General features: G+C 52.4%; 1 protein-coding gene across 2 annotated transcripts; it reads right to left on the bottom strand.

Annotated features, from left to right (window-relative positions):
- Nucleotides 1–3,151: 3,151 nt before the first annotated feature.
- KLHL25 (kelch like family member 25) lies at nucleotides 3,152–22,493 on the bottom strand. 2 transcript variants are annotated; one of them, XM_055817857.1, is made up of 3 exons: nucleotides 22,332–22,493; nucleotides 9,836–11,665; nucleotides 3,152–4,757 (listed from the first exon to the last, which is right to left on the bottom strand). In XM_055817857.1, the coding sequence occupies exon 2, from the start codon at nucleotides 11,646–11,648 to the stop codon at nucleotides 9,879–9,881; it is 1,770 nt and encodes a 589-aa protein (XP_055673832.1). In that variant the 5' UTR covers nucleotides 11,649–11,665; nucleotides 22,332–22,493; the 3' UTR covers nucleotides 3,152–4,757; nucleotides 9,836–9,878. The 2 variants fall into 2 exon arrangements, with proteins under 2 accessions (XP_055673832.1, XP_013158714.2); XM_013303260.3 differs by lacking the exon at nucleotides 22,332–22,493 and adding an exon at nucleotides 14,787–16,132.
- Nucleotides 22,494–22,720: the final 227 nt, after the last annotated feature.

The following is a 22,720-nucleotide window of genomic DNA, read 5'->3' as shown; positions in this document are numbered from 1 at the left end:
GGGAGGGCTTCCCAAGAGAGCCAGAACTGAAAAAAACACACATTATTTGATTCCCGAGCTCCGTGGTCCCCGGGGGCTGTCAGAAGGAATGAAAGGACACGTCAGATAGCCAGGGTGAGTCTTCTTGGGCTCTTCCCCCATCTTCACATGGAGGGGGGCTGCACAGAGGGGTCCTTGTCCGCCGTGTCTCTGAGACGCGGCCATCAGTGGTGCAGCGTGTGCTGGGGAGCGGGAAGTGAGATGTCCAGGCGCTGACAGCGTGAAAGCCAGGCTTTCTTCCACCTAATTGGATTTGCTATTCAGCTGAGAAACGCTGAATGGCCTGGGTGGGCCCTGAGCTTGGGATTTCAGTGAGGAAGTCAGAACGACCCGGTAAAGTAGGTCACGCTGCTGCAAACAGGGTTGATGGCTTTGCACAACAGCCAATGATGTTAAATAAGGAGGTGGTGAGACGGAAAGAAAAGGGAGATTGTAAGGAAGGAAGAATAAATGATCTCAGCCTCTGCTGTTCACCCCCACCAGGAGCCCCTGCTGCAGGCTCCCATCCTGGGGACACCAGCAGTGCTGCCCGTACCTGGAGGGTACTGAGCTCCGGCTCTGCACTGGGGGGAGAGGGATTGGGCCCAGTTAAAATTTCCAGTTGGTGGTGGGGAGCTGGGGGCAGTGGTTTCTTAACTTCATTTGCGAGCAGCGTTTCCTGAGGGGGCAGGTTGTGAGCCTGGACCCTCTGCAGAGACTAAAACGTGTTGCGTTTATCCCAAGGGAGAAGGTGCGTGGGGAATAGGAAAACAATGTGACATGAGACATATCACAAGGAGAATGTGCAATGCCAGGGCATTAATTAATGTGCAGAAGACGACAAGCCAAGGACACGAGGCTTCAGTGCTCTGTGTAGACACGGATGAATTTGAAAGCGTGTTGGTTGACTGGAAAAAACACTCCTCCACTCCAATTATGTGTCTAAAACGCCAGAGCCAGCCTCTGGATGGATGTGGGGCTTCCTTAGACGCTGGAGGTATTAAATCACCAGCGACTCTGCTTTTAATTGACTCTGGTGACAAAGAGAGAGTAAGCTCAGATGCTAATTCCCTGTAGGGCTTCACTGCACAATAGTACTATTTCAAGGGCAGCTGGGGTCAGGCTGGGAAAATGTGTATCTAAAAACCAATAAGGCACTATAAATTTAATTTAAATGAGTCATAGGAGTATCAGCCTTTTGCATCTGAGGAGGTTCAGCATGGTCGATCCCTGGGGATGGAGGTCCCGAGACCTGAGTCTGGGAGAGGTGCAGTCCCACTAGCTGCTTGCCCGATCCCATCTCCCTGCCCTCTCCTCCCAGATGCTTTTCAGAGGGCGAGAAGCTGTTACAGAGCTGGAGAACCAAAGCGGAGAGAGCCCGCGACTGAGCCTGAAACGAGCCGTGTCCTGGCCAAGCTCTCTGGTGTCACCGGGTCCCTGCAAAACAAGGCGGAGGTAGGTGTGGGACAAGCGCCCCTTCGGTGGCCCGGGGCTGCCGGCAGCAGTTTGCTGCCATGCCTGGGTCTGAGCAAGGGCCGGATCCTTGCGAGAGCCTGCACCTCTGGGGGTCTCGGTGCCAGGCTCCTGGGCACCACATGGGGAAGATGTCCGATCTCCGACACCCCGCAGCGAGGGCTGGCTATAGCATGTGGGCATGTTTCCCGGGAGCCTGGGAACACACAGCCCCTGTAGTGCCACCAGACAAGACTCTTTCCCAAGTGCTCGCTCCCAGACAAAGCCGAGCGTGACCTGCTGAGTTGGCAAAAAAGCAAAACAAATCACGTTTACATTGCTTCCCCTGTACCTCCCGGTAAAACCCAGCCCCGCTTGGGCTGTAGCTTTATTCTGCCTGTTACATCCGTTTCCATCTCCTACTCCCCTTTTACTTTGTTGCTGCTAACCAAGAAACCTTTGTATTTTGCAATGCATTTAATTCCATAGCAACAGGTTGCTGCTGTCACAGCAGCTGCTGATTGCTTTTGAATTGTCTTTCAGGCAAGCTCCAGAATAAATACAAAAGAGCAGGTCTTTGCATGGCTCATATCAAAGCTAGCCAGTCGCAAAGCCTCCCGAGCTGGTATTTAAAGTCCCAGAGTCCCATATAAAACCTGAATCAACAAAACTGAAAGGGATTTCATTCACACACTCCCTTTTTCCCTCTCCTGCTCATCAAACAGTAATTTCTAGCCTGAATTGGTTTCCCAAAGGGCTCTTTAATAAGCTTTTTTCTATGGAGCTTTACACTTGTATCTGCCCAACTCACATCAGCTAATGCTGCTGCCCACCCAGCTCCCACGGGCCAGGAGACATGTTCCCAGTCTCCTTAACAGCTCAGAAATTCAGGCTCCAAATCCCCTTGAGACGGTGCGTGATACCCACAGGTGGTTTTGCTTCCCAAGCCCAACAGGCCCTGCTAGTAAGGGGAAGCAAACGTGAACGTGCAAGGTCGTGTTTTGCTGCTCTGATGCGCTCATGTTCCCAGTCCCGAGCAAAGCTGGAGCTGCTGGTCTCGTAGCAGGGGAGAACCCAGAACCTTCCCAGAGCAGGGCTGGATCAGTCCCCTGCTCCTCCAGGATGGGGAGAGATGCACACAGAGGAGAAGCGTGAACAGGAGCCCCAGCTGGAAAGCCCATCTCGCCTGTCAATGGGCCCCTTTCTTGGGAGCTGCAGCAGCCAAGTGAAGGCAAATCAGAAAAACAGAAGTATAAATTCCTCTCATTTTCCTTAGAAATTACTGGCTTTCCCTGCAGGAGTACGGCCGTGTCTAGGTTGGGCCCCCTCAACCTATTTGGCAGGTGTTAGGAGAACTTGCAAGTCTGCAATGCTAAAATCATGGCACAGTCAAGCTGAGCGAGAACAGCCATGGAGGAGGAGACACATGATGTCCTCGGGACACAAGAAGCCCCGGACTTGATTCCCAGATCTACCACTACCCTTGGACGAGGCACTTGACAATGTGCCTCAGTTTCCCAAGCGCTGAAGCAATAATAATTACAGCTGGGCTGGTTGCTTAGCAGGTTGTTTGTGAACCGCCCCGCCGAGTGCCAACCCTGTTATTATTCCTCGGCCCTGTTATTAGACCTAAATCCAACTTGCTGAAGAATGAAGACTCCTGTGAAAAACACACAAACGGTTTCCCAGATCATCATTTTTATTAAAGTTCACAAGCAGCTGAAGGAAAGAAAAAAGAAAAAAAAGAAAAAAAAAAAAAGACTAGAAGATGTAAATAAACGTCATTCAGAGCATCGTGGACTGGCTGGGCACAAAGCGTGTTCTTCCCGGCAGCACTGGGCACTTGCTGCTCCAAAAAGACCTTTGTTGTTTGAAGCCGTGTCAAGGCTTTTCATCACATTGCATCATGCAGCTGGCCAGGCTACAGCTTAACCTAATCCAGGGGTGAAAGGCAAGCCCAGAGCATCTGCAGGACCAGATCTGCTGTGGAGGAAAGCGGGATGCTGGGGCAGTGCAGGACCAGTCTTGAGCAGTCGCCAGCCCTGGAAGAGGCTGGTCAGGAGCCGGACCCCTGTATCAACAGCCAAAAGCCACGTGCCTCCCTCCACAGCATGAATGAGGAGTGACTCGGGCTGACAGCTCTTGCGTGGATAAACCCAAACGCAGTTGGCAGCCGGCGTGCGTGGCTCAGCCGGGGCGGGCAGGCACCCTGCCGTCAGCAACGCTCACATCTCTCCAAGGCGAGGCCAGGGCGTGCGGTGCAGCGGGAAGGGGCAGGGGGTCCCTCCCCAGGGTGGGGGTCCCTCCCCAGCCCGCGCTGCCAGCCCTGAGGGGCTCCCCTAGCCCGCCGGCTTTCCCTCCGAGGCCCCGCTCGAGGCAAGATGCCCACTTCCAAGGCGCGAGCTTTGCCCTGCTGCACCTCTGCTCGTTTACTAATTACGCCCTCACCCACGCGCTGCTCAGTGGCTGCGGGCGGCTCAGAAGAGCGGCTCGAAGCACGCAGCGGGGTTTATCTGGTGACTATCTCGGCAGCAGTGCCGGTGCCTTGGCACGCTAACAGAGCCGTCGCGCTCTTCCCAGCAGCTGCGTGCGGGGAGCTGCCCAGCCTCCGACCAAATCGCAACCGGCTGTAGTGAGGAAAGGGGGAAGAAAAAAAAAAAAGGGTAATAGAAAGGCCCGAAGTACAAAACAAAAGGCACCTGCCCTGTTTTGCTGCAGTACCCAGCGCTGCTGGCAGCTGCCCCAAGCTCCCACACTTTAATGTTTCAACAGCCTCCGCAGAGCGGCCAGAGGATGGGGAGAGCCAGGTGCTCTCAACCCATTTTGCCTTTAAACAAAACTTCCAAATCACCCAAACAGCAGGCACTGCCAATGGTAAGTTCGCTGTGTCTAAAAAAAAATATTACTATCTCTGAACCCCCTCAAACGAGTAACAAAAAGCACCTAACGGCCCCCCCCATGCTGTGCTTGCCAAGGGATGCAGCCTCCATCCCCCCAGTCCCGTGAGGCCACCGGTGCCCACGAGCCGTCCCCGTGCCCCTGCGCCCAGCCCGGCAGCCAGCGCTCCCGGCTCCTCGCCATCTCCACGTGGTGCCCAGCGGCAGGGCTGGGTGGCCCTGGTGCCCCCTGGCATGATGCCGGCAGCGGGGCTGGCCGTGCCTCCGACTCCTGGTGCCAGGAAGGGATGTGAAAGGCTCCTCGGAGTCCTGGGCGCGAGGACGGGAGGGAATTCGGTCACTGTGTCGGCTCCAGCAGTGAGACAGGGGACATGGATGTGACTCTGGCATCTGGGGAGGGAAAGAGAAATCTCATTAGCAAGCATGATGCTCGGCTCAGCCCGCGCAGGGGACCACCAGAAAAGGGATGGCACGTTAGCAGCTATCGAGGTGACCCCCCACCCCGAATCCCAGAGAAGGGTGGAGGTGGAAAGCAGCTGGTTTACTTGGGGTTTGGGGTGTGCTTTGCTTTTGCAGGAGAGGGGAGAGAGCGGGCGTTCAGCTGGGGAGGGCTCAGAGCACTGGGGAGCCAGACAGAGCTGGCCCAGAAACTTCCATGGACATGAGACAAGGGAATGAAAAGTTGAGCGAAATGAAGTTTTAGGTGGTTTGCTTTTTTTTTTTTTTTTTTTTCCTAGGGCAGGGAGGAGGGCCCAAGAACTGGAACAGACAAAACAAAAAGACCCTTTTTCTCTTTTTCCGCAGGTTCCTCCAAAACCACCCATATGACTGACGTTTCCAAGAGGTTGATTAATCCAGTCTGAGGCCAAGCTCAGACTGCACATGTTTCCATCTGCCCAGGGTTAGGAAAAGCCTGATTTTCATTGACTTTCCTCCCCAGGCCAGCCACTCCCTTCCAACGCTGCCTGATAAACTGGCTTCAGAGACAACCAGCCGCTTGGAAAGAGCAGCAACAGCAAAAAAAACTGCAGTCCCTGTTTATCCAGCCTCGCTGTTACACGCATGCAAATGGATTTCCCTAGGAGCCACCAAGAGAAACCAGCTGTGACTTTGTTCTGGCAACACAAGCGAGCTTCTAACAGGTTGCAAGCAACCAACCCAGCAGCACGCAGGTGAGCTACAGCATTTAGGAGATTATGCCGGGTTATTTGTAGGCTGCCGTTCGCAGGCACGCGGGGCTTCTGCATGGGAAGATGTCTGGCTGCAAGAGGGGCTCCGTGGTCAGAGTCAGGAGTGATGCACAGCAACAAAACCCTGCAGCTTCTTGCAAGGTAAGGGCTGGCCAAGCGCTGCTCCACGTGGAAGGGAAGCCAAACCAGGCAGCAGTAAAACTGTCTTTGCAAAAGGCTCGTTGTCTAATCTGTAATTAAGGAGTCAGGAAAAGTCACTGAACAGATCCAACATTTAGTGAGACCACGGTAGCAAAAGACAGTTCCGATCCCGGCATGCTGCCTAAATCCTTGCCAAAGCTTTGGAGCCAAAGTTCAGCTTTTAGGTGCGAGAGCAGCCTCGGAAACCTGCAGCTTGGCCGCCCAGCACCCACCCAACAGCAGGCACCAGCTGTTGGAGCCACCCCACAGCCCTTGCAGGAGCCAAACCCACCAAAGGGCTCCAGTGGGAGCCACAAAATGGGCTCTGAGCATTGAAGTGAGCCCCCGGAGTGAGTGCCTGAGCCGTGCCCGGCCACCAGCCTCCGCTCCCTCCAACCCAGGCCACAAGGAGGATCCTGCAGGAGCTGAAAGGCACTGGGAGGGGAACCCCCAGCTCTGGCTGCTGAGGGGTTTGGCTCATCCCCATTCGGTGTGAGATGGGAGCTCTGACATCTCCACCACAGGGGAGCACCTGAGGCTCAGGAGGCAGCACAGAGGGACGCAGGGACCCCCCTCCCCGTTTCATTTTCCCAGGCTGGACCATACAATCTACAGCTCCCTCACCCCCAGTGACCGTCTCAACCCCCAGCTGAAGGCTCCTCTCTCTGGCCCGAGCCCATCTGTGGCTCTGCCCCACCAAAATGAAAGCGTCACACAGGATGGATAGTTTGGAGAAGCCACTTTTAATTTGGAAACAGGCAGCTTGGAGAACCTGTTCCTGGTACGGCCTAAAGTCACCTCCTAGGAGATGTAGAGTCATCCCCATCCGCTGTCACTGCCCAGGACTGCAAGAGACCACCCAGCATCATCCCCTGGGCTCCTGGCCAGGCTTTGCTCGTGTTTATAAACACGAGAACCTTCATTAGCAGAGTGCTCAGTATTTTATTTCCCCTTTGTATCAATTCAACTCCTCGACAGGAGGGAGGAGACTGGGCTTTCATGCTTCATATTGCTAATCACGCTTGATCCCTGGAATTAACTGCAGGTAATAAGCACTAAATTAATGTCACACGGCATCCTTGGCAGGGGTGCTGGGACCTCTGCCGAAAGGTGCCCCGGCTCCAGCTGGGAAGGGTGAAGGCCATGCCCTCGAGGAGACATTTCCAGCCGATCGGTTTTATGCTTGAAATGAAAAGCCTGCTTGGTGTTCCATGATCAACATTTTTCAAGGACGTATTACTTGGGTTTCAGGGCCAGTAAGAATGCAGCCTCACCAGCCTGTAGGTGAGGAGGTTGCCTTTTTTTTCCACGAGTACGAAGCACCACTTCCTACTGTGCGAGTGCCCAGGCCCTTCCCCACCAGCCCAGCTTGCTCTGCTCTGAGGGCACCTGGGATGGTTCCTCCTGAGCCTTTTCCAGCTGAGGGTAGTTCCTATAGGATTCGCACTCCCAAAGCACACCAGCACCCGGGCACAGGCTGGCCAACCCGTCTTCTGGGAGCCCCTACTTGAAGAAGTCCCACAGAGACTAAAATAGGTGTTGCAGCAGAGACCTTACATGGTGGGAGCTACAAGCCAAGAAGACCCCTCAGCCAGACGATCGACAGCGTAGTTGCAGGACCCTATAGCCAGTTACCCCAGTTCCTGGGCCCAGTTTTGGCACAGAGGCAGCCAGGACAACCAAGGCAAGCACGTGGGACACGGCTGGTGCAGCATGGACAATGCAGCACATCACAGACATTCAGGTGTGGCCTTCACCCACCCATCTTGGTGCTTTATTTAAGCAGCTGTCACAGTGGTTAGGGCCATAACAATAACTTAAGTTAAAAAAAAAAATAATCTCAAGAAAAATAACATGAAGAGGCATTCTGTATGGCAAGAACTCATGCATATTTTAAATCCTACTTCCAACCAAAGAGTGGAAGCGAAGCCAAAATCACGCAGTGACTTTTCACCAGTTTCATTTGCAGGTTGGCATATTACAGTTCCTAGGGTTTTTGTGTTTATGCCAGCCTCCAGATTACAGGGGGACAAAAACCACCTTCACAACCCCCACACGGCTGTTTATTAGATCGGAGCAACGCACATACAGTACGGAGGAAAAAAGGTAGGAGAGGAAAATAACATCTCTGTGACTTTGGAGACTGCTTTTTATTCAGTGGCTAAAGAACCGACTTGCACCTGAAAACGTTCCCTATTCCTATCCCCAGCAGTACGGCTGGTGTGGAGCTTTAATATTCAGATGCATCTGCCACCAGAGAAAATTAATTTTCAGCTCTAGGATAGCTCTTAATGGGAGGCCCCATTGACCGGAGCTGAAAATGATGGAGTCCTCACACTCCTTGCTGCAACATTTAATAGCGGAGTGGCAGTTAATTAGATTACTGAGCCACTTCGACAGATGCTAGGCAACGCCTGAGGAGGAGAATTTGGAAAGGCCATTATCTTCCAGTGCTGGGAAAGCTCTCAGAGATCCCATTTTAACCCCTTCCACTCTTGCCCTGCCCTCACTGTGGTCCAACCCATGTTAAAACCAGGTGTTAACACAAATCAAAGGCCATTAATCAAAAAATAATGGGTGCTTCTTTTCCCCCTGAGAAAAGCAGGTGGTCATGTTGGGCAAACGCCTGGCAGAGGTGCCAGGAGCTCCTCCTTGGTTCCCAGTTGTCATCAAAAGAGATGCTCACTTGGAGATGCCAGTAATTTCACCCGCTGGGCGATTCCCAGGCGCACCAACCACACCGAGTGGGAAGCAGGGAAGCGAGAGGGTGTTAGAGGGTTTGGGCAGCATTCCTTCCTCCCCCTGTCAAGTGAAGTGGATTTTGATGAGCCTATGGAAGAATTTCCCTCCCCACAGTGCCCACTTTCCAAATAAAACCGTAAGCAAAGCTTGTCAATCCCGCCCCCATACGCGAGAGTTTCCCAGGTCCTTCAGCCAGCTGGGATGCACTCCCCAGCCACCAAAGCAGGGTTGTGTGTGTTGCTGGCACTGTGAAACCTGCAGACTGAGCTAGCAGAGGTGTTACAGGCTTCCTGGGAAGATGATGCTATCCAAGCGTTGCCCATGTCAGTACCTGCTTTCACAATGCAAGGTGAGAAGAGCTTTTGGCCTTTCCGGCCAGCTGCATCGCAGCACAGACTGGTGAAGACGCACAAAGCTCTGTGGAGTGAAACTGCTAACCCAAACGGCAACCAGACATCCCCCGCTGGGGAGGAGAGAGGAGGAATCAATAGCCCCGACCCTGTGGCTTTGCAACAGCACCTTCTCCGAGCAAGCAAGAACCGGAGCACCAGAATGAGACAGGACATCGTCAGTTCCCACCGACTTTCTTACTCTCACACACCCCCGAACACCGATAAACACATTCTTCTTCTGGTTACAAAACCCCTTCCCTCCCACTCAGGTCTCACACAGAAGTCTCAGAAGTTCTGATTTAACAAGCAACAGTTTGGATGTTAAATAAACACCAGGACCATCAAATACATCATGGCTTCTAAGCTTTTGCCTCTGCTACCCACTGAAATATAAATACAGCGCATAAAAAGAGATCCAGCGTTTGCCAGCATCCCAAGGGTCACTTGCCTACATATGCTTCAGCTTCAAATAAATCACCCAGATACACAACAAAGATATCGAACTACTGAGACTTTTTCCAAAGCACTTGTTACCTTCGTATCTCCCAGGACCTGCATGCAAGCGCTTTTGGAAAACTTAACCCCTCAACCGCATGGGGAGAGGATGCATTCCACGGTGACAGCGGTGAGAGCAGGCGTGGACACATCTGCCCTCCCCTACCCACCCACAGAAGGATGACGCTGGCACATCCAGCTAGCTTGGAGCACAGGGAGAGGAGCTGTGGCCTGCTTGCAACCATCCACCTCTTAAGATACCGGGAGGATCATCTGGAAACAAGAGAAACCCGGAGCTAGCGCGACTTACAACAGAGGCGATTATTCTTTTCTGGCGCCGCATCCCGCCTTTAAACGTACCCTTCTCGTAAAACGTGAGCAACCTGGAACCCGTGGCTTTGGCATGGCATGTTGCAGATGCAATTGAGGCAAGACAGCAAGTTTCAATTTAAGAGGAGAAGACCCTTACCTTATTGACCTCCTGGATACAAGCCCCCGCGCCCTGACCCTCATCATGATGGCAAGTGCTTCCAAGTGCTGACAAAAGCTGTGGGGATGAGCGAGTAAGGCACCGTTGTGATACAGTTCCACGTGTCTGATGTAGGGTCGTAGCAGTCCAGCGTTTTGCATCTCTGAGTGCCAAAGTAACCTCCCACCACGTAGAGTTTATTCCCCGAGGCCAAAGCGTGGCATGACATGCGCTTGGCTGTCATGTCCCCGATGCGCGTCCACTGGTCTGTTTCGCAGTCAAAGCGGTAGGCGGATGCTGCCGTGAACTCGGTGTCTCCTCCCATGATGAAAATCTGGCTGCCCAGGACAGCAGCTGCCGTGTAGCGCCAGGGCTGTGGGCACTCAGCTTTGATCATCCACCGATTCTCAGCTGGATCATAGCACTGGACTTTGGACGCCAAGTCTCGGTGAATGCTGGTCCCACCAAAGACAAACAGCTTGAGCCTGGCGCTCACCACCGCAGCATTGCTCACTCCGTCTCTCAAAGGAGCCACCATCGTCCATTTGTTGGACAGGGGATCGTACTTCTCTACTTGCTTCAAGGAAACCGAAGGAGATGCAGGAAAGATTCCAGCTACTGCAGTGTGCCCGCCAACCACGTACAGGCAGTTTTCCAGTTCAGCCGAGCCATGCCCAAACCGAGCTATTAACATCGGGGCTGCTTTTGACCATTCCTCATGAACGGTGTCGTACACCCACACGTCTTTCGAGACCCCGTTCTCTGAGCCCCTGCCTCCAGTGATATACACTTTGCAGCCGATGGCACAGGCACTAAACTCCTTCCGGGGACTCGGCAGGTCTGCTTTGGGGATAATCTCCTTGGCTTTGTGATCCACTTGGTAGATCTTATCACACATGAAGGTCTGTCCTCCCAGGATCAGCAAGGTGTGCCCAGCTTTGCGAGGCCTGGCACAGGGACTGGTGACCACCCCATCATTCTGGAGGATCTTCTTCTTGCACTGAATAGCTTCATCCAAGACAAGCTTGTTCCTTTCGTCCACCATGATCAAGTCCTCACAAGCCAAGGCCTCCCTGAGGCATTCAGAAGGAAGCAAGGCCAGACGAACATTCCTCAGAAGTTCTGGGAGATAAGCTTTCCGCTCATCCAGATCGTATTTCACCCACTGGATGACAGCCTTAAAGACCTTTTCTTCATCCTCGATTTCCAGCTCATCGCTGGAAATGAGGTCCAGCAGAGTGTCCTTGGAAAGGTTGTTGAAGTCCTCACTCTTGTGAACAGTCTCAAAGTTGACCAGGCACATCCTCCAGGAGAGTTCATAGAGCCGCCGGCACTGATGGGCATCCGAGAGCAGCATCATGCCCAGGCAGTTGGAAGGGTAGAGGTTCTTCTCCAGGAACTCGGCCGCCGCGTCTCGGACGTCGTGGAACTGCAGCATGTCTCCAGCCTCCAGGAGGGACTCGGCATTCTCCTCATTGATGATGATCCGAGAGGAATAAGCAAAGTCCAGCAGTAGCTCCAGCACCTCTGGGTGGAGGCTGTCATGGAAGTTCACCTCATCATCCAGGCTCTCCCGGAGGCCATTGCTAAACATGGCTTCGAAGTATCTGCTGGAGGCAGCCAGCACTGCCCGATGACACGGGAACGACCTGTTTCCTGCCCAAAGGGTGACATCGGTGAACATGCAGTGCTTCCGCAGGGTGTTCAGATGGGACAAGACGCAGTCCGGGTGGGAAGCTTTGTGAAAAAGCAAGATGTTCATGGAGCCGGTGCTAGTCCGGGATTTACGGTTCTCGTGGACGCTGACTGACATGATGACAGAGCTCTTGCCTGCAAAGAAACAAAGAGAAGAAACGTTATTCTCTTGTCATTACTGACGTAAGGCACGGAGAATATATGCATTTGCTATGCAACACTGGTAGACTGTCAATGGACCTCAGACATGGAGCACCAGCTGACCCTCCTGCTCTGCGGGTGCTCCTGCACCCTGGCTTGCAGAGCCCGTGCCTCCTGCACCCCCACACCCTCCAAAAATTTAGCTGAGGCTGAGCAGGGTGGGAAGGCAGAGCCGGGTGAAGGGGGAAATTCTGCACTTTGGTTTCAGCAACAGAGCAACAAAGTGAAGCAATCAAAACCCAAACTTGATGGTAAATTGTCTCAACAGCCCCTGGAGGGTATTGGCAAACCGCAGAAGAGTTGCTTTTCCTTAGAAAACAGCATTAAGAGAGCACTCTATCCAGGAGAAAGGGCATCGGTCTGCTCTTGGCTCAGCAGAAGTCAAGTTTGGCTTCTGATTTTAATGAAGATTACTGCAGGTTTAGGAAAGGCAATTGCTACAGGTTTTATTTATAGAATATTTAGCTACATGCACAAGCCAAAAGTTTTGAACAAATTTTACCAAACCCTTTCATTGTAGTTTTTGTTGGTAAAACTCACCAGACACTTCATGTGACTCAAACATTTCGCAGGACAGATTGACATCAGAGAATAAGACAACAGAGACAGCTAAATCATGCTTTTTAACAGACGGGCAGAAGCAAACACAAGGCTTTTATTAGCTACTATTTCATTTAAGTGCTACCTGATACCTAACCTTGCCTGTAGAAGAAAAAACCCTTTGGACCAATCAAATTAATACTACTTAGATGATAAAATCCAAGTAATTTACTCCAAAATATTTTAGCCAGCTCTATTTTGTTCCCCATTTAACTAAAGCAGACACAGTCCTCTTACAGCAGAAAGTCAGTACTGAACTTAGTAGCACAACTGTCTTAAGGTTTGAAAAATCAGTCCAAAAGAAAAAAAAAACAAAAAACCCACCAAAAAACAGGGTCAGCCTGCTGTGCCTCTGCTCCAGGCCCCCGTGACAGCGGACACAGCAAAGCCATCACAGGCACGACACTAGATGTGTTTCTCAGTAAAAGAGACTCTTCCTGGCTAAAAGTAGAATTTGCAGGTGGCCAGCTCACTAAATGGGCTAAAAATGGGGCATGTCAGAACTTGGGGTGGTGGGTGGTGTCTGAATTGTCCCAGGAGCGTTTCATCTCTCAGGGCAGGCAGGACCCTGTTGGGATGCCCAGGAGCATCAGGGGCTGCCACCTTCAGCTCAGCTTCCCTGCCAACACAGGGCAGCCACCGGGAACAGCTACAGCCTGGGGAAAGTGGGCCTAATTCCCAGGAAAAAGGGGTTGCTTGAGAAACTGTGTCCAGCTCTGCTACATCTCCTCTCTCACCCCACACTATTTTTCTATCCCTTTTCTACCCTGCCTTCCCCAAAACACTGCACTTTTGCTTTGCAGGCTGCAAACACCGGGGCTAAAATTCCACGGCATGCCCCTCCACCCACCTAACTGTTTAGAAATCAGTAATTAGCCGCACAGATCTAGCTGGGGAAGGGTTTTTAGTTGGGTTCTTCTTGTTGTTGTTTTTCAGTTGGTTTTTTAACTTGCATTTTGCAGCCCAAGGTTTCCCAAGGGTCTTTTCTCCCCTGCAAGCACAAGGTCTACAGATCAGCCCTGTCCCCCCGGCCAGCCGGAGCTGGCTGCACTCAGGGTCCCGGGGGAAGCCACGGAATGCCAAGAACGGACACGGTGCTCCCAGACTGCTGGCAGGTCACAGCCTTGACCTGGCCGAGACCTGGAGCCGCACAAGCCTCCCACGCTCCACGGGTGGATGACCTCAAGCGGAGGTGGATGGCCAGATAAGCTGCCTGACTCACGCTCTGCCCGTGCATTTCCTACCCCCTGCTTCTCCAGCACCTCCAAGAGTCCAAATCCGACAAATAGTTGTGGGCACATCCCTCCTTCTGCACCCGCTGCCGTGAATTATTGAGGTTGGTCTTCCTGAGGCCTCACTCCCTCCTCAGGGCTGTGTCACAGTCCGAGGAAAAGGCCTCTCTGTGCAGAAACGATAGCTTGCCCGAGCAGCCACAACTTCTGCTTGGTCTCTGAACCAGGCAGGAGCACTGACACGGATATTCGGGTTGGATATGTGCATGCTCATCGCCAAAATCCCTGCAGCCCGCGGCTGAGGCCACCGAGCTCATTCCCCTTGTGATGAGGCTGCGCAGAATCCAGGCTCCAAAACAGGAAGGAAAACGCCATTACGGAGCAGCACTTTGAAGTGCATCTGAGGGAAATGGTTTCTAACATCTGCATCCAGTGCAGGGACAAGACTAATTTAAGAGGTGATATGGATTTCTGTGTCAAAGCTCTGTAACGCAGAAGCAAGGAATACAAATGCAACATTTATGAGTCTGCTAAAAGCTATTGATTTAGGTTCCTGTTCCTACAACCTCAGAAACCACCTGCCATTGCTATTGCTTTCTTTGCCTGCAGATCCGGTCAGCTGTCCAGTGTTAACCTTTGATCTGCTTATGCACAAAGTGTTAAGGCAATTTATATAGGACAGCTATCGAAACAAACAAAAAGATTGCAGGAAGGCAGCATCATTTTTTCTGACACTAAGATTAGCGAAGCCACTGCTCAGCGTGGAAGGAGCAGGTCATTTAGAAATTAAAAATATCTATATAAAAGCTGCAGCAGAGCCACTTTATATATATATACAGACACATATATGTACACACACATACATATATATAAAAAAACCTCAGGCTTCTAACATCAAACATCTTGCCCAGGGCACTGGGTAACCCAATAATATTTCTATCCAACGGGTATTGAACAGCATCCAGGGAATAAATGGGCAGGTTCCAGTCCAGTCCCCAGTAGCACTGCTCTTCATATCGCCTTGTCCCACTACAGGCACCAACTGATCCCCCGGTACAGCTGCAAGCCTGAGCGCTAAATGGGCCACAGCCACAGCCCCTTTACTTGGCTCCTCCTGGAGCCAGGTTATGACACTAATGTCACCGGTCACAGATCAGCAGGGCTAGACAGACTATTAAACCGAAACTAAAGCAGCCTCTGAACTCCCGTGTCAGCCATCTCACCAGCAAGTTTCGCCTGCGGTTTTCAGCAACTTCCAAACACCTTGTTTTGAGGGCTTCTTGCATGCCTGCTATAGGTGGGCACAAGCAGAGAAGTGGCAGGTATTAATTCTTCCCCTCACAAACACGCCCCGCTGCATCTCTCAGTCTACCAGAGAACTTGGCACCATCCCACCCATATCAGATAAACAGAAACTGCAGGCAGCAGCTATTTCATCTGATGGGTTTCTTCCAAAAAGTAACAGCCTTATAAACCTCAGAAGCCTGTAACTCAAAGGACCTTCTACATTTTTCATGATGTGCACATGTGTGCTCCAATTTAAGCAATATTTAACTGCAGCGATGAACAGGCTGGACCCGTGACATGTGCTTTTATAGGAACTTCTCTGAAGCAGATGCATGCAGAGCAGAATTTGGCCCCCACCACATCCCTCGTTTGCCTTACCCAGCTACTGAGCTAAAGAGAAAAAACAGAACTGCTCAGAGCGAGGAATATTTTGCACAAAGAAAGCTGTCAGTGGCCCCTGCCAAGCTCCCACCTGCTCTATGAGAACTCAGGGGGTTATCGGAGCTCCCAGCGACATCCTCTATCATGCAGAAAGTTATCACCAGAACAGACGTGTCAACGTGAACAGCAGAAGGCATGACCTGAACAAACTGGATCTTGGATTTCTCCATGCTGAATTTATTTTTTTTTCTTCGAAAGGCAGTTATTGAAAAAATAAATGTCTACTGCATAGCCTTTTAGAAGGATCTTACTGCATGAGGCAGACGATAACCCTTCTTCCATATGGATGAGGGCAGAGGGGCACCAGCTTTTTGACAGATACCCAACGCCGTGTGCTGGCTCCGGTATTCCCCTGGCTGTCTGCAGCCGTTGTACAGCAGGTATAGGAAAGGCAGGGTTTTTTTCCAGCAGAGCACGATAAGGGCGCTTTGGAAATCCTTCCCCTCACCCACGCAGGGCAGACAGCAACCCCGAAGGAGGGTAGGAGTTGGCTCAGGGAGAAAAGACCCCTTGAATCTCAGCTCATGACCAAAACAGCCCAGCGGTCTCTCTGGACAGGACAAAGCTGGCAAACAGAACGAGGGGAAAAAAACAAGACCACAGGGCTGGCCGAACTCCGCACCCGAACAACAGCCCCAGTGCTCCCGCCCGAGCGCCTCTTGCCCCCTACAAACCATGCCCCAGCAAAACACTGTCCCTGCCAGGCCGGTGTGTCACCATGCTGGAGCCCTGCTGGTACAGGTCACGTAGGAGAAACACTCCATCACCTCTTGAAAAATCCAAGCGGCACTTAGAAATCAGCTACTTGGAAGCTGTATCAGGCCCTGGTCCCCAGTCACAAGAGCTACAAACGAGAGGAGGGCTCGGAAGGACGATTGATACATGGCCTATATTTAGCTAGGCGAGGGGTTCCCCCCTCCACCTTAAACCAGCGGGCTGTCCACACATCTCCAGTCGCATTTGCTATCTGCAGGGAGTTGCCAGCTGCAACGCCGCTGCTTTTCAAGAGGACAGTATCCGACAGCAAATACGACGCTCCCCAGTGGGACTTCAGGGGATCAAGAATCACTTCTGCTTAGAGGGCAAAACTACAGGATTTATAAGCGTTCTCCCAAGACCGTGAAGGTTGGCTAAACACCGACAAAGAGCCCAAATCCCATGAACCAGAGCTGGCACTTTCTGTTCGCCCATCAGACTTCCAGAGAAGCAGCGAGCACGACACGTTCCGTTTTGCCCCACTCAACCATGAACTATGTAAAGCTGTAAATAAGTAAATAAATAAGCAGTAAGGTTCCCCACAGGCTTAGCTCAGAAGACCTGGAAGAAGCTGCTCGCGCCACGGCAGAGATGCATTGCCAAGCAGTCAGCCATACAGGCCCTCCACGTATGGACTGCACTACAACCTATAGCTGGCTCCTTCCAAACCAGAGCAGACCCGCCTCGAGCAGCCAGCGATGGCTGCTTTTGCAGGGAGGCAGGCGTAAAGGTTCGTTTTTATTTTCTCTCTAATTTCACAATACCAACCCTCTGGGGTGAAATGCTGTCTTGAATTCAGCCAAAGTTCACCTTCCCCCTAGAAGCGGTAGGATAAATTCTCTACCCATTAGTAGCATGACTGCTCCTCATCCCAAATGTCTGTACCTTTCCAACGCCTTTCACGGACTCCACCACCTGGTGCTTAGGCCAGCAGCATCATCCCAGGGCAAAGTTACTGGTATAGAACAGATTTCCCCCTTTTTACTGTACAGAGTAGCAAACTAGAAATCTAAAGTCACCTATTGCGTTGCCTTCACGAAGGTGAGCTCCTTGCAAAGCCACTTAGAGGAGAAAAAGCAGTGTGGCAACACACTGGTCAAACACAGAACCCAGATACAGCTGCACTTCAGATGCAATTTTCCGGCATTGGTGACCATCAAAAGATTGAAGAAGGGGGATCTATTACATGCAGGCATTCACGTGCTCACAGACACTGCTCGAGCTTCAAAAGCAGAAAAAAACCAACAGAAAACAGGAAAAGATGACGGGGGAGGGAGACGGAAAAGCAAGAAATGGGAAGGAACACATTTTTTTCAGATGATGTTCGTGTCCTTGCATAACACAGCGGACTATCAGGTACACAACTTGGAACTGCTTGAAATGCTCGACACTAATAATGCCCTTCTGTAAAGAGTGCTTGAGATGAAAAGGAATTAAAATAGCACCTGGCATTTGGTGCAGCACTGCACTTGCCGAGCGTGGAGCCTGGGCTGCTGCCAGGTGGGCAGCAAAGGACCTTCCCCACACCATCTCCCAGGCACGCTGCCTGCTCTGTCCATGCTCCTGCGTGCCTGGATGCAGACTTTGCTCCCTAACAAATCAGGTCATTGCCAGCAATTCCGGTGAATTCAGTGGTTTTCCCATGTCAGCCAAATCTGTTCTTGTTTTCTTCAGGATGACTAACGCAGCAAAGATGCAACTGTGATTTTGCATGCTGGAATTCCAGCAACGCAACTGCAGTGAATCAGAGGGTATCTCTGTTGCAGAGCTGGATTTGGCCTTCCTGACAAACTCTTGTTTCATCACATTTTCACACAGGCAAGCAAAGGAAAGACCACTGACTTCATCCCCCCAGCACAGAATTTCTGATCCTGCCCTAGCCTTTGAGAATGGAAGGCATCGTTATCATTTCTTCTCGATTCTCACTTTCTAGCCTAGCCTGTATATCCTAGACAGAAAACAGAGAGACCATGTGAAAGGCTCCTTCTGTTTGCTCAGACAGAAACTGGGAGGTTTTCCAAGCCCAATTCTGTAGGCTCCAGGAGATCATTGTCTAGAGAAGGTCCGGGCACATATCTGAACATCAACATGCTCAGTAAAGCAAAGCTGCACTCAGAAACTTGGTCTGTCCATCACTGCTTCGTACCCCATTCTCACCGGTACCCACCATTCCTCCCTTTAAACCCGTGCTCCACTCTGAGCCCAAAGCCACCACAAGAATCTACTGAATGCCACTTACTACAGAGAACAAAAGCAGTATTGCCAAGCTGTACCAATTAGTGAGGTTCTTGTTCTATCTTGCAAAACCACTGGTAAAAGGGGCAGTAGTGCCTCAAATCTGTAAGACATGAACTAATCTGAGCCAAAGGCGACCATGTTCCAACCAAAATAAAAATACCCGTAGGAAATCCGCTTTGCATGCAATACATGCAGTTTTATTTGCAAATCAGATGTTGGACTTGCTACTTAGCAACTGAGATCTTCCATAAAGCTTCTTGAGCTACCTGTGAGGCAATCAAATAAAGTTCACATTCACCACTAAGCACACTGGCTTTGCAGTTCCTGGGAATACCACACCCTCCTACAACCACCATCCAAATGGGGATAAATAATGCTTTTAGCCACAGTCCAGGCTCCAGACAATAGCTTTTCATTGCTACGCCTTAACCCCAGTGGATCTTTTCAGAGCCCATGATTCGTTTCAGAGGCTGCTGTGGGGTTTTCTCCCCCCCCCCCAGCCCTCTGGCTCCACTACTGAATAAATCCCATTCTGCCAGATCAATCACAGTCGCTTTGCAAAATGAATGGGGGGCTGCAGAGGAAGCATGCAGTCCGGTCGCCCAAATTATTCTCAAAAAGGCTCCAGAATGGAAACAATCTACTTCATCCCAGTATCGACCCCAGCCCCATCTGGGCAGGATAAAGTCCTTTTCAAGCAAGCCAACTTGCTAACGTGCTGCGAAGGCAAAAGGCCTTTGGTACTTCAAATATAGAGGAGCGGAACCACATGCCACTTCCCAGGGAGAGTTTAGAAGATGAGATGTGGTATACATCAAATTAATGCCAGAATAACCACCGCAAGCTGCTGACTCCAGAAAGCACATTCAGATCCTCCCACTCTCTGTGGGCTGTGCCCGGCTCCCTGCGCTGAGGCTGCCAGAGCTGGTGGCTCCAATGGTCAGGCTAACCAGAAGCCCTGCAACAGACGCTGGTACCAAACGGGTCTGTCTGCCTGCTGTCACGGCAGGATTTCAGTTTTGTGCCTGGGGTTTTGCTTCGTCTTCCCCATGCCCCTACCAGGCAGAAGATCTCGGTGCAACTGCCAGGTTCGATCTGCAGGGGCTCGTTTGCAATTCTGGCCAGCCTTCAGAGCCTTGGAGGTGGGGGGCCCTCATGCCTCCTAAACGGATTAGCCCCGCACGTGGCTGGGCATGGAAGACAGCCATTCCCAACTAGACTGCAAAGCACTGACAGGTATTGAAGGGTCTGGGGCTGCAAGACAGAGCACTGCTCATTGCCCTCTGGCTCTGGACAGAAAGAACAAATGTGACACCCATCTCTGCTTTTTTCATTTCAGTACTAACAGCATCAAACCACACGCTCAGCCTGCAAGTTCTGGACCAGCATGGGAGCGCTGCTGCAGCCGAGGCTATCCTGGGCATCTGTGGACACATTGCAAAACAAACCAGAGTGATTGCCAGTGTGCTACAGTAATAAATTTGCCTTGCCACAATCTGACAGGCTGTCATAGAAAACTGGAAGTCTTTGCAAAGTCTAATGGTCAGCAAGCAGACGGTGGTTGTGGGACATGCAGCGTTCCCAGGCTTGAGAGATGCGGGGAAGACAGAGCAGCCTGTACTGGCTGGAGTGATACTAATAGTCTCTGTGGGGATATAAAGTTGATAAGAAAAGACAGACCGATGCGAGGGTGGTTAAACGTCAGGCCAGGGGGCTTGGGGCAGTTTGTTACAGCTAAATGCTTCCTGGCCAGCATTCTTGCAGCCACTGTTTTAAGCAATGCCAGCGACGTCCTCTGCAATTCAATTACAGTCTATAAAAGAGGGGAGGAAATCTACTCCTCAGCTCGAGTGCTGACACTGCTTCTTCAAACCTGCCCCTTCCACAATCCCTGAGCGTCAGCCGACACCGCGGACACCCTGGGCCAGCTCTGCCCGTCCTGCTCCACCTACTCATGCCCAAGGCCAAGGCACTGCTCAACACCCTCTCTTTTGTAATGCTGCCACTTCCCTCCTCATCTCGCAACACGCTGCCCGTCTTCTTCCACCTCCACAGATGGCCGCATCCTGCCCTTCCTGTTTCACTCACCTACCTCCTATACGTTGCCTAAAACCTCCTCCGGCTGCTGAGCAGGATCTGGACTCCCGCAGGCTTTGGGGAGCGGCAGGTTACCACTGCAGGGACAAAAATGCTATCATAATTCACACGTACGTATGGACACATGGATGTGCACATACTCTGTGCTCCCACCGTGTCCAGCACTCACTCCAGCACTGGAGGGAGCATGTGATGTATCAGACACATGCTCATTTTAACACGTCTGGAGTATGTGTCATGCAGCATCTTGTCATCTGTTCCCAGGCTGTCTGCCTTCATGAATTTCATTTGCCTAGCTCCTTCAGTCGAAGGATTTTCAACTGGCCTGACCTGCTCCCCAAAAGCACACCTGAGGCACCGTCCCCACTGCCTGAGCTACCTGAACCTGCCCCCAACACAGCACGGGAGGCTACCGTGGGGCACGCCACGCAGGACTTCAGATAACAATATAATCTCAAATACTTGAGAAAATGAACAAAAAAGGGATAGGAAATTTAAGTACCTCAGTCCTGAAGCTGCTTACGGTCTCCTGTGCCCCCAGGTGCAACTGATTTGTTTCTGCAGCCGATTTCACTGTTTGTTTCACTCTCATAATTTTCACCCTTGCGCCCACCTCACACCTTCCCGCTGCAGAGCAAACTTCCACCTATGCCTCCTCCCCATGTATTTTACTCAGTATGGCCTTATCACAGAGATAAACCAGAGCAGATGGTTAGGGTTAAAAGACACAAAAGAGGCAAAATGTGTTTTCAGATAAGATTTGATCTTAAGCAGCAAACAGAACAAGGAAATCAGAGAGGCCCCAGAAAGGGTCCCCTCTCACCAAGGAGTCAGACCCCTTGAGAGATGGACAGAGAAAAGAAAGCTGGGGAGATCAGGCCTGTTTTACACCTACTCAGAGGACCCAGAGCAGCAATGGATAACACAGCTGAGCTACCAGGAGCAGCTGGCCGCCACCAGAACCCCGCAGGGTGTGTTACACACATCTCAGGTTGCTCCTTAGGTAAGTTCAATAAAAACAAGTGTCACAAGACACAGGAAGGAGGGCGAAGACAAGGGAAGTTGTCAAAGTATAAAGGTTATAGAGCTGCTTATTCTTCCAGCAGCTCTGGGTCTGTCCTGGAGAGCAACAGGTACGCTCGGATAGAGACTACAACAGTGGTGGCCCATGGCACCCTGACCAAGGAGCGACTGCAGCGGGTCGCAAGAGAAGACAGGCAGAGGTCGCCAGAAAAGAGAATAGAAACCGGTTATGAAGCCAGGGCTCGCCGTACGAAACGCACGAACCATTCAGGTGTCTGCTGCGGGAAGGCTGAGGACGGGAGATTTTGCAAGCAGAGATTTGGCTGGCCCAAGCCCCCCAGCCCAACTACAGCTGCAAGTGGATGGACGAAATAAATTAAGAAAAACCCCAAACCTACCGAATGGGCTTTTAACTTTGTTAAACGTGGAGGGGCCTGTAAGGACAGCAGGGGTGCAGAACTATTTTTTCATCCCTGCCAGCTCAGCTCAGCCATCCACCCACCCCTGCCCACCCCTGCCGGCCCGGCTCCGGGCGCTGGTGTCACTGTGCCGGCTGGGGCGGGCTTGCGAGGGACAGATGGAGAAGGGAAAACGAAAAGGGAAAAGCAACCGCTTCACTTCCATATTCTCCAAGAGGAGTATTTAGCAGATCAATTTTTTTTTTTTTTTTTTTTTTTGCTTTAGAAGAGCAAAGCCCCCACCTCCCTGCCCAGCTCGCTGCCAGCCTTGCATACCAGCTGAGCCCGCCGCTTGGAGCCCGGGCATGCGGGTGCCTCCTGCCGGGGTGCCCCGCCGCCGGCCGGCAGCCCCCTGCCCTCCCCTGGCCCCCAAGCCCCGCAGAGGCCAACCCGGCCTGGCCAAGCGGGGCCGGAGCCGGCTCGGGAACGGCGCCTTCCCCCCCGCCCCAGCCCGGGAGAGTCACTCACCCGCTCGCTGCGCGCCGACAGCGCCGGGAGCCGAAGCCCCGGCCGCGCAGGGCGGAGGGAGGCGGAGGGAGGGAGGCGGCGGGCGGCCGCGGGGCGGTGCGGGGCGGTCCCGGCCCACGCGTGGGGCGATGCGCGGCGGCGGCCCGGCCCCGCGCTCCGCCTGGGCACAATGTAACCGGCGGCGGGATCCTGCCTCGCGTGGGGCTCCGGGGGCGGGGCCGGCCGCGGCCGCGGCCACTCAGGGCGCGCCCAGAACGTGACGCGCCCCGCCGGCTCGGCCCCCTGCGGAGCGGCGCATGGGAGGGGGCGGGCGCAGGCGGAGAGTAGCGGCCAATAGCAGGACAGGAAGGCGGCTTGGGGGCGGGACGAGGGTGGCCCGGAACTCCCCA

The sequence above is a fragment of the Falco peregrinus genome, chromosome 1, assembly GCF_023634155.1.
Source record: "Falco peregrinus isolate bFalPer1 chromosome 1, bFalPer1.pri, whole genome shotgun sequence".
NCBI lineage: Eukaryota > Metazoa > Chordata > Aves > Falconiformes > Falconidae > Falco > Falco peregrinus.
The sequence above is the reverse complement of the archived record's forward strand: the minus strand, read 5'-3'. Positions and strand labels throughout refer to the sequence as shown.